At 43.2% G+C, this 11,053-nt stretch overlaps 1 protein-coding gene across 1 annotated transcript; it reads left to right on the top strand.

The window, feature by feature from the left end:
- Positions 1–65: 65 nt before the first annotated feature.
- Positions 66–4,579, top strand: PPP1R15B (protein phosphatase 1, regulatory subunit 15B; the record flags this gene model as incomplete). Its single annotated transcript, XM_009705969.1, has 2 exons — positions 66–1,019; positions 4,312–4,579. Coding segments are annotated over 2 exons (1,167 nt in total), but the record flags the coding sequence as incomplete, so codon positions are not given.
- Positions 4,580–11,053: the final 6,474 nt, after the last annotated feature.

Raw genomic sequence — 11,053 nt, 5'->3', positions numbered from 1 at the left:
GCCCGGCCCGGGGCGGCTTGCCCGAGGTTGAGTTCCTCCGCAGCAAGCGCTTGGCTTTTCTCCAGCGGTGGCATTTGGCGAGCAGTGTCCTGACCGTGCCAGACCCGGACCATGGCTATCACAGCCTGGAGGAGGAGCAGCAGCAGCAGCAGCACAAGGGCGTTTGTCAAGAAGAGGTAGGGGGACGTTGGGAGCAGCGGTGCGATGCCGGGGAGTTGAAGCGGCCGGCGCACCCGAGGGACGGGGGGAGACAGCCTGGAGATGGTCCCTTGGAGCACGAGGGCATAAGGGGTTCAGCTGAGAAGAGGACACTTGATGGGGAAGCCTTGACTGGAGAGGATGATGAGGACTCCGAAATAGAGCAAAACCTTCCATTTTCAGCCAGACCTGCCTGTGCGAATAAATTAATAGACTATATCATAGGGGGAGTTTCCAGTGGGGAGGAGAGTGATGATGACGAGGAAGACTGGGATGATGATGATGATGGGTTTGATAGTGAAGGGCTCCCCTCGGATTCAGACGCCGGTAGCCAGGACGGGGAGAGGCTTCATCTTTGGAATTCCTTCTACAGTTTGGACCCGTACAACCCTCAGAACTTCACAGCGACCATTCAGACATCTTCCAGCGATCCGGGAAAGGATATGTCAGATGTGGAAGAGGAGGAGGAGGAGGATTCTTCGTGGGCAGAGTCCTCAGGCTCTCCTCACCCTAGTTCTGAAGAGGAGGACGAGTGGGACTGTAGCAGTGTGGATGAGGCAGAAAACTTGAAACTTTGGAACTCGTTCTGTACCTCAGATGATCCATATAATCCTTTAAATTTCAAGGCAGCCTTTCAAACAGCAGAGAAAAAAGGGACGTCTGGTTTAAAAGGAGCAGAGAGGCCGAGTTCGGTCGCTTCTGAGCATAGTCACTTAACTGTCTGTCGGGTGCAGTTGGAAAAACATAACTGTGGGATCACTGACTTTGTGCAGCATGGCATTCTTTCTGGTGAGAAATGTAGAAGTACCAAGCAGAAAAAGGTATATACTTTGTTTATGTTTTTGTGTTTTGGGGATGCTTAAAAAAAAAAAAGCAAACCTAACAACAAACCCACATTGCGCTAAGTGGTGTGGGAGTGGGTGAGGTCACTTGTGCCAGGATTCAGGATTCCAGCTATGGCGGTAGGCAGATCATGCCCCCATGAGCTTATGGTCTAATTATTTGACTGGAGTGAGTGTGCCTCATCCTTTACACGTGATGGTAGATTTTGTAATTCCGTGACACAGGGCAGATAATTTCTTTAAATTTCTTTTCTAGACTTGAAGTTAAATTTTCCTTTTAAGATGTAGTTTCCATTCTGTGTTGTAGTGTAGTTTCCATTCTGTGTTGTAGTGTAGTTTCCATTCTGTGTTGTAATGTTTTCGTTATTAGAGAAACAGATGAGAACTGCGATGTTAGTTTTTCCTCTGGAAAGTATCTGTTTCTGTTATGAATAATGTTGATAAAGTATTTAAGGACCTTTATGTGCACGTAGTGTAATCGAGACTTAAATCCTTATAAACATTTTAGGATTTCTGACAAGCCTGCTTGAGTTACAAACGTCTTTTGGAGTAGGAAGAGCTCTTCTGTTGTGGGTTAACGCATGCTACAGTAAGCCACCAAAGTTTCAGTACAAAGTATGGTAATGCTCCTGGTTCCATTTAAGAGGCTATTCTAATTCAGCAGTCATTTATAAAAAGGACGTAATGTGGAACGGGGCTTTTGAGCACAAACTGGAAGCGTAATGCATTTATGAGGAGTTTGTGCATTAAAAAATGTAATACACGTGCTAGGATTCAGGTGAATGGTAATAAACAAATTCATCCTCTCAAGTTTTGTGATGCTAAAGATGCACAAGATGGCTTTTCAGGCACGATGTCTGAGCCTTGCCTGATACTTCAAACATTTGTACGAGTAGTTGTGATACCAAGTCCCAGAGTAATACATTAATGTAACAAGTTATCAAATAGAAAGCTTTTGTAATGCTCGTATTGGCGTTCGTAACAGTGGAGAGATTTGTTTGCTCCTTTAATTGAGAGCCTGGCTTGGAGGTAACTTTGTACCTGTTGTTGCTAGGGTAAGTGGCATTTACAGACTTAATGATTCACACAGGACAAATTACTGTATTTTAATCTAAATGGAGAACACTCAAAGTTAAACAGTTCCTGCAAGAGGTCCTTTGTAACTGACGACTCTGTCTGAAGTGCGGCAGGGTAGCAGTGATGAGCCCTGCTGTAAGTTCATACTGGAGAGCCTGGCTTGGAGGTAACTTTGTACCTGTTGTTGCTAGGGTAAGTGGCATTTACAGACTTAATGGTTCACACAGGACAAATTATTGTATTTTAATCTAAATGGAGAACACTCAAAGTTAAACAGTTCCTGCAAGAGGTCCTTTGTAACTGACGACTGTCTGAAGTGCGGCAGGGTAGCACTGATGAGCCCTGCTGTAAATTCATACTGCTGTGACCTAAAATCTTGTTGTGTGTCAGGGATGTAGACTTAACAGTAGTAATTTTTTGACTAATGTGTTGTTTGACTCTGCGTAATCTATTGACATGGTGAAAGAATGATGATCTAGATGAAATATTTGGCATGATGTTACAAAATCCAGTAATTGTGCCCAAGGGTGTCTTAGACTGATGTAAAAAGGTTGTAAGGTAGGAACTCGCAAAGGGATAGGCTGATGTAACAGCTCCGGGTGCTTGAAAGCAGATGCTTAATTAACCCTGTCTGCAAAACGAGGCAGAGATTGCCGAGCAGTGACCAGGTGTTCCCAGGAAATCTTCAAGTCATTCATCCTGCTCAAGGCTATTTCTTATCTGGCATCCTGCAATCAAACAGCAGCAATATTCACATTTGTAAAGTCATAAAACCTGGGAGCATTTTGTTTCACGTACGAGTTAGCAATGCATTGACACGATGAGAGGACGTGTGGGGTCTGATGCCCCTGCTTTCACAGACAGCTCGGCAGTAATTTGGGATCACTGCACTAGAATTTAGATGACTTCTGGAGGCTGCTTTCGCACAGTCTCTTGTGGCTTTGTATCCTCAACTGCTGATTATTCCTGTAGATAGTCTTCTGTAATTGTTCTCTTCGTGTTTTCTGTGAAGGTTGGAAGATGGCTCTACCACAAAAAGCAATCTTACTCTACACTCCTCATTGTGTTAGCGTGAACTGGGTGTCAAACTAAGGTTCTCTATTAGTGAAACGTAGGAATGGAGCAGCAAGTTTTTGTACCTCCCCATGTTTTTTCCTGACCTTCCAGAAGTAGCTGTCCTGCAGCAAATTCTGTGGAGTCCTCTGTAATGGCAGTGTTTGGCTTCTCTTCAAGAACCAGTCCTAGTCTGAGAGTTGATGGCTGCTGACAGCTAGTTAGTTTGCCCTTCGGTTTTGTGCCTTTTGTATAGCTACATGAAAAGCAATACATAATTCAGTAGGAACCTGAAAGAGTCTGGCTTTTGCTTATCACTTGATAACAGAAAGACTTAAATACTTAGTATAGTACTAGTCTAAATACTGTCAAGTTTAGATCCTGAACCTATAAGTTTCTTTGTTTTCTTAAAATAGCTTAGTAGCGCTTAAAAATAGCGAAGAGTGAAAGTTTTCATACGTATTTTAAAGTGCCATGACTTCATTTCCTTGCATGAACTTAAATACACTGGAATTTGATACCAGCTCTAAATAGTTGTGTTTGTTCCAGTCACGTAGCGATGAGTGTTGCTTCCTTATACGTAGCGTGGTCATTTCTTTTCCTGGTGCTGAAGTACAAGCTGACTCACGTGATTGCTTACTCCACAGAACAATGATTCTTCCTTTTTTTATTATGCAGGCTTCAGTAATCGGAGATGTTGGGCGATAGCGTATTTCTAGCCTTGAGTGAGTGTCCTGGCATGTCCTACTGAGTAACCTCCTTGAACTCTATCTGTGTAAGGTTATAACCCAGTACTGATGTCGGGGGGGGGCAGTTATTTCACAGGTAACATTGTGTGATCTGCTGTCGGCCTAAAGAGGCACATTAGGCTGCAGTTAGAAACTCTCTAGTAGTTTGAGCACTACTTTTCGTAGAGGGGGAGATCAGCAAGTAGTTGCTTTTAAAGCTGAGAGGTGAAATACACTCTGGCCTAGGTGGTGCAGAGACCTAGCATGATCTGTTAGCATATCTGAGGCTTTTCACTATTTTGGGCATTTAATAACTTCTGTTTAGAAAACAAAAATCTACATGCAAATGAATATTAAGCTCCTTTTGCCTGAGTGTTTCACTAATGCTTTACTAAATGATTTCTCTTTTCCAGGTAACCTTCCTTGAAAAAGTTACAGAGTATTACATAAGCAGTGAGGAAGATCGTAAAGGACCCTGGGAAGAGATTGCACGAGACGGATGCAGGTTCCAGAAACGTATCCAAGAAACGGAAGAAGCCATAGGATACTGCTTCACAACAGAGCATAGACAAAGAGTATTTAATAGACTCCAAGAAACCTACTACAGGAGGGTTGATCTCTTCTAGCACCTTAAAAGATCTGGTGGTTGTGTGACCCTAAGCACTTGTGAACATCTTCAAAACACGAAGTGGCAGCTGCATGTGCTATTTTGAAATGGGGAGAGAAGTGGGATTTTTTAACACTTTTTTCCCAGTTCGATATTCAGCCAATAAATATACCTGTGTGTCCCATTTTGATATCCAGACAAAATCTTTTTGAGTATCATCAAGGGTTAAGGGTGGTATAATTGCATTCCTTTTAAGTAACACTTGAGAAACAGACTGCTTTAGGTTAAATCCATTCCAAAAATGCCTTGTCTGCCGTATGTTGCGAAGTGGTGACTATTAAGTTGGATTTTTGCACTTTGAAAAAGCAAAACCTATTTTGAAGGAAATATTTATGGGGCTTAGAAACTAGTTATTGCAGTTTTGATTTAAAGTTTCTAGATGTATGTGCTATTTTCTTGTGGTTCTCCATTTTCTCTAACTTGTACAAAAGTCTCAAATTTTGTTAGCTAATAACAACTTTACTGTGCAAAGCAGATAGTTTACTCCTTTTAATATCCCAGTTTTGCATGTAATCTAGTGTTCGAGTATTTATGTAATGCTTTGGTGTCTTAATATTTCAGTCTAGCACACTGGGGGATTCAGGGGAACTCTGGTGCACTACAAGCCCTTTGGTTTGTCTTTATTTAAATAATACCTTTACCCAGTACTGTTCCAAAGGGTGTTGGCTGCTTATGCACCAAACCTCTTCGCTTTCAGGGCAATGAAAGGCCTCATCCTGATCAATAATTAAAACTTCAAGGTACATATCAAGGCTATGGCTGATAGTTTGAATTTAGGTAACCATGCACAGGGAGCTAGCCCCTAGTTCTTTAGTTAATCTTCTAGTAACTTTGCCATAATTGATTCTGCTTTCTGAACATAGATTGAAGTGGAGAATTCTTTGTATTTCTCGTATCCAATATGCTTGTTCTGGTACTTGTAAGGAGAATGATCTTTGACTTATGGAAATCTAAGGCTACGAATTGCTGTGTTCTGTACCAAAAGCCAGTATTAATACCTCTATGCGTCTGCACTTTCCATCTGGTACCAAAATAACATTTCACATTTGGGGTTTGAAAGTTGAGGTCCTTGGTGGAAGGAAAACACTCCTCATTTGTGTTCCTAACTTAAAATGTTTAATTGTTGTTTCAGTCAAAATAAAAAAAAGCAGCACCATTTGGATATGAGTCTGGACCTGAAGGATATTGTGTGTTGGTTATCCAAGCAGGTATGAGGTCATGCAATGGAATAAATACCAAACATCAAAAGAATTCGCATCTGTTTGCATGAAGTTGCATGAATAAATGATTTGCTACTTGATTAGTTCAGCTGACTAGAATTGTTTTGGTTTTGTAAGGGAGAAACCTAAAAACACTTCAGATTTGTCATCTGACTAATGACTTCAATTTTTAATTCATAAGAAAACTACAGATACATGGAGAGAAGAGCTTCACAGAGCTTTACTGAGTTTTCTGCTTTATTGTGCCATCTTGTTGGCCATGTATTCTGTCTCAATGTCAAGAGTTTTTGGGTTTACACTTTATTCTCATTGCATGAAGTATGTTGTTTGAATTTAAAAATTACCTTTCTCTGCTACAAGTTGGAAGTCTTGCAGTTATGAAATTCAGAGGGTTAACTGTGAATTACAGTAGAGTCGTCACATAAACTTAAAATACAGCCGAAGCAGCATTACAGGCTGGCTACTTGAGAGCAATGCAGCAATGTCATTTTTGAGCCCCATGGCATTAAAAAAAAGAAAGGATTCTCCTTTCCTAGAAAAGATCATTTTAGTTGTGAAATCATAATTCTAATCATGCCCTCAAATCCTGTGAAATAACTTGTAATTTTTAGGAGTTCATTTTCCTGTACCATATTCGATAACCGGTGTTCTGCTTTTTTGTTTAGGAAGAAGCATGCAGGATGATAAATGCAGAATTACAACAGAAAATCTGTTGACTTACAGTCAAGTGTGACTGATAAGTAAAAATGCTGTTCATTGCTCTTGGTAAAAAAACACTACAGTAATTTGTCCATGACTCTCCTAGTTTCTTTGATCTTGGAGAACTTGTTGGTGCTTCAGTTACTCTGGACAACTCACTTGGTTTACTGGTGCTTGTAAGAAGCTGTAGAGTGGTGTGAATTAACACCGGCAAATACTGATCCACTGTTCACGGAGGTTTGGAAAAGGCTATAACTGCGAAAGAACAAAATTGACAAATTGGATATAAACTGGATTAAAAACTGCTACTTGCACAGTCCTCTTAACATTTGAGAAATTACTTTTTTCCAAGCACTCTGTTGTAACACTGCTGATTCTCACTGAAACATACCTGCTTGGGTAAGCGTTTCCCCCTCTCAAACCTCCTGTTTTCAAAGTATCCATCCTAAGGGTGATAGGAAATTAACACTAAATTCATCACCATAAATATCATCTTAAAAGCAAGCTAAGCTTGGTTGTCACCATTTTCCCTATAACTTATCTTAAAATGGTCATACAGAATGTGTACATGTGTAAGTGCTTTGAGTGAGACAGTAAAAATAACACTTGTTGAACTTTAAATCAAAACTGTAATTATCAGATTTTATTTTTGTATAATTTAGAGAAAGTTAGAAAACCTTCAACATTGGCTTTATACAGATTTGAATTGATTTGTGTCGAGTTTGTTGGGTTTTTATATCTAAAGTTATATTTCTGTACATAATAAAACTATTCAGAACTAATCTGTAAATTGTAATAAAGATATTTGCAAGATAATGCCAAACTGTTTTTCTTTGAAAGAACATAGGGGAGATTGCAGGTAACTGTGCGAAAGCACAATTCCTGCATGTATATTTAGCTTTATGAGAATATTAAGTATTTTTTATCACCTTTGATGTTTCAGAGGTGGTTATGGTAATTTAGAAGCAGGTACTCACCCCTGTGAATTTCCTTCCAAACCAGTAAATGTGTAATTGTAAGGGCTCCTTCTGCTGATGACGCTTTTAAACTAAATACAAAGCATGCAAGTGCAATTAGTTGTATTCAAATTAGGTGTTGGCTTGGCGCAAGCAGGGATGTTAATGTTTTGCCTTAATTGAAGCTGAGTATTGAGATTTGGTTTTAGTTTGCTCACTGGTTAGCATAACTTTAAATACCAGTCCTGCACGGGTTTGAAGGTATTTCAGGGGTTTTTTTGGAAGTATTTTCAGGCTTTGCACCAAAACAGATCTGAGGTGTCGCCTTGTGAGTAGAAGTGACTGAAAGGTGCCAAACATCTGATCTTTCTTCCGTTAGGGAAGAGCCTCTGTTTTGCTGTGTAGCGTTGGCCCATAATGCGGTGAATGGTTTGTTCCCTCGTTGGTGTTTTATTTAATGAATCGGACTAAAATGTTTGGTAAGGAGCTCGGAATAAGCGAGAGGTGGCAATGCCCAACAACACAATCCTGCGCAGCATTATCCAGCATAATTATTTTTAATGAAGTATTTTTTTGTTGTGTGAAGCTGGGTCTGTCACTCCGTGTTGTTTAGGCTGGGGAATACCATCATTTTGGCAGAATCTTCCACGAGCATGAAGCTACAATGCCTGGCAGGAGCTGGGTGCTCTCCGGGGCGTTGTACACCTCGGCCGGGGCTGGGTGGGAAGAAGGGGGCTGGAAGAGCTGCACTGCTGCCGACGCAGACCAGGGCAACAACGAGATGTGGGCTTTGTATCTCAGAGTTACGGGGTGAAGGTGCCTGGAGTGGTTTGCCGGCACAAATCGGCTTTTCCAGGGGCTTACTGGAGAATGAGGCTGGCCTGGATGGGCGTGAGGGTTTTGGCCTCAGCCCAAACCCTGCTGACGAACTTCCTCCGGAGCAGCGATACCAGTGACGCTGGGAGTATCACCCATAGCCCTGCTCCATCTGTGACACGGTCATGGCGTAGGAATTTCTGGAATGAATTCAAGGGCCAAGAGTTGGTCACGCCTCTTCTAGAGCCAGAGTTTTGGGGGAAGAGCTTCCAAGTTATTCATTGTTTAGTTTATGCCTTAAAGTGCTGCTGAGAGCTCAGTAGAGCTCAGTAGAGGAATGGTACTATATACTACTTGCTCCTGTCTTGCGGCGCAAGCCATGCTTGCATCTTGCCTGGGCATTTCTCAAACACCATTGTGCAGTGTTTATTTCTGTAGGAGTATCACGGGTAGAAAACTGTTGGGCTAGACAAGGAAAAACATTGTTTGAACTTCCTGCAGTACTCTGAAAATAGTGAACAAAGCTGAACGTAGCAAACATAGTAATTATGGTGGTTTTTTAAAGTCATACTCACCTGTTCTGCTGGCTCTAAATCCTGCCTTTAAAATGAACATTGTCATTTCTCTTTATTCAGTGAGGTAGCTTAAAGAGAAATAGTTAGTGTGCTAAATGAAAGCTTCTGTGTTTCTGGCAGTGCATCCAGATGCCATCTGGAATGTAGAAATCCTGCTGGGATTTCTTTATTCTATCAGCACTGAGGTCTGCGGTTGGAGTTTAGCTGACAATTTATCTGCGTTAGAGTAGAATTATTCTTGCTCTGGTAGCTGTATCTTCTCCACGGGACCTAAGAACTTGTTTGTCAGCAAAGCACACGGGGAGTAAATCAGCTGCTATTTTTGTAATCACTACTGACTGCATCCACTAAAATGCCATTTGCAAATTAATAGTGCTGCGGAGCTGGTTTGGTCCCACAAAAGCAAGTTTCTTCTGGAACTGGCAGGCAGGAGAAGGCAGTGACACTGAATCACGACGTAATTGCAATTCCAGGGAGAGTCCGCTGCTTTCCAGCCGCATGGCCTCGACCTGACAGGCTGTAACTCGGATATAATCCAAGGTTTGTTTCAGCGTGTGCGGCGGTGGTGGGGAAACGAAGTCTTGTAAAAGCTGTCCATTAGTCTTGAGGGTATAAAGTATTAGAGGCCATTAGTAGCAGGCATCCATCTGTCCCTCCTGCTAATGCTGACGATAAGACTGTTAGCAATAAAAACACTGGCTGCTTTGTAGCCGCCCCAGCTGTAGGAGCATGTCGGATATTCATTGCTTTCCTTGCCTGTTGTTTCCAGGATGGCATGCGGCATTTTGCTGGGCACGTGAACCGTTTTCTGCATTCTTCCTCTTGCAATCGCTAGGTGTGTTGCTTCCTAACAAAAAAAAAAAAAAAAAAAAAAAGGAAAAAAACCCCTCCCTGCAAAAATGTTTTGGGGTATCCAGCTCCGGCAGACTGGACTCGAAGCTTTGGAGCGGCTGTGGGAAAGGAGAGCTTTCTCAGCACAATTTACTGGTTTAAGGGACAGACCTGGTTTGGGCTAGCCCACCAGCTAGTGCGAGGAGGCTGCTGCGGATCAATTCCTGCTCTCTTTGTCACAGATACAGTCTGGACAACTCTAGCTGGTGCTATCTTAAGCTGAATCTAAACGCCTGTCTTCAGAGAAGGTAGCTGCCACAAAGAGTAACTGATAGGTACAGAGCAAAGCAAAGAGAGGTTCTGCTTGGAAAACAGGGCTTGGATGGCTCTGTGGAGGTTGTGCAATGGCAGCAGCACGTTTAACGTTGCTCTGGAACAGCTCTTCCTACCCCTGTGCTGCCTGACAGCCCGGCCTGAGCTGCTCCTTGCCCCGCGGGGAGCGCCGGGCTGGCTTCCTTCCCCATCACCGAGAGATCTCGTCAGAAACACAAAACGGCTATGGACCGCGGCCCTTTTGCATGCAAAGAGCATCCTTTGGCTGTGAGCGGCTGGGATACGGTCCCGGGTCTCTCGCCGGGACTTTGTCCTGAGAAGAAACAAAAGACCCAGCAGGGACATTTGGATACAGCACCTTTTCCCCTTCCTTTCTCGTGCACCCTGCTTCTTGTTTTAGGCTTGCTGTTACAGGTTGCTGAGATAATTTAGGCCAGATCTGAGGTTAAGCGAGGCTCCTGGCAAAGGGGAAGCAGGAGCGGGTTAAAAAGATTTCACTTCTAGAGCTGGAGGGATGTTTTGCTGGCACCTTTCCATTGCCTCCTCCCATGCCGGCTGTTGGGAGCTATGGTAACGAGGGTTTGGAGTTCTCGGGGTGGATGTGGGAGCGGTGGGTTGCAGTGCCTGGTGGTAAATGTGTTACTCGGATTGGTGATAAAAGGCTGTTAAACATCTGCTTGCAATCTGCCTGTCTGGGCTCCAGCGTACCAGCCCGGTAGGATCCACGGAGCAGCACCCACCGGTGCTCCCGGCAGCGGCGTTCCCTGGCACCATCTATCAAATTACAAGCAGTTTACAACCAGACATAAAGAATATGAAGCAATTAGCTTTTTTGCTTAGCAACTCTCTTTCACTTGAGATGATTACTGGTCTCTGTGCTCAAGCTGGGAAAGCCAAGAGGGAGCCCTGCGTTCCTGCCTGCCCGGGTACCGCAGAGCGGGGTGGTGCGATGGCCGTCGTGTCCCCAGCCTGGCTCCCAGGTGGGGCCTTTGACCAGTTGGATGGGCAGCGTGTGGAGTAAAGGGGAGGGAGGAGATGACAGCCTGAAGTTTGGGGGG

Source organism: Cariama cristata, unplaced genomic scaffold (assembly GCF_000690535.1).
Source record: "Cariama cristata isolate BGI_N322 unplaced genomic scaffold, ASM69053v1 scaffold4458, whole genome shotgun sequence".
NCBI lineage: Eukaryota > Metazoa > Chordata > Aves > Cariamiformes > Cariamidae > Cariama > Cariama cristata.
Note: the sequence above shows the minus strand (reverse complement) of the source record. Positions and strands in the feature narration are given on the sequence as shown.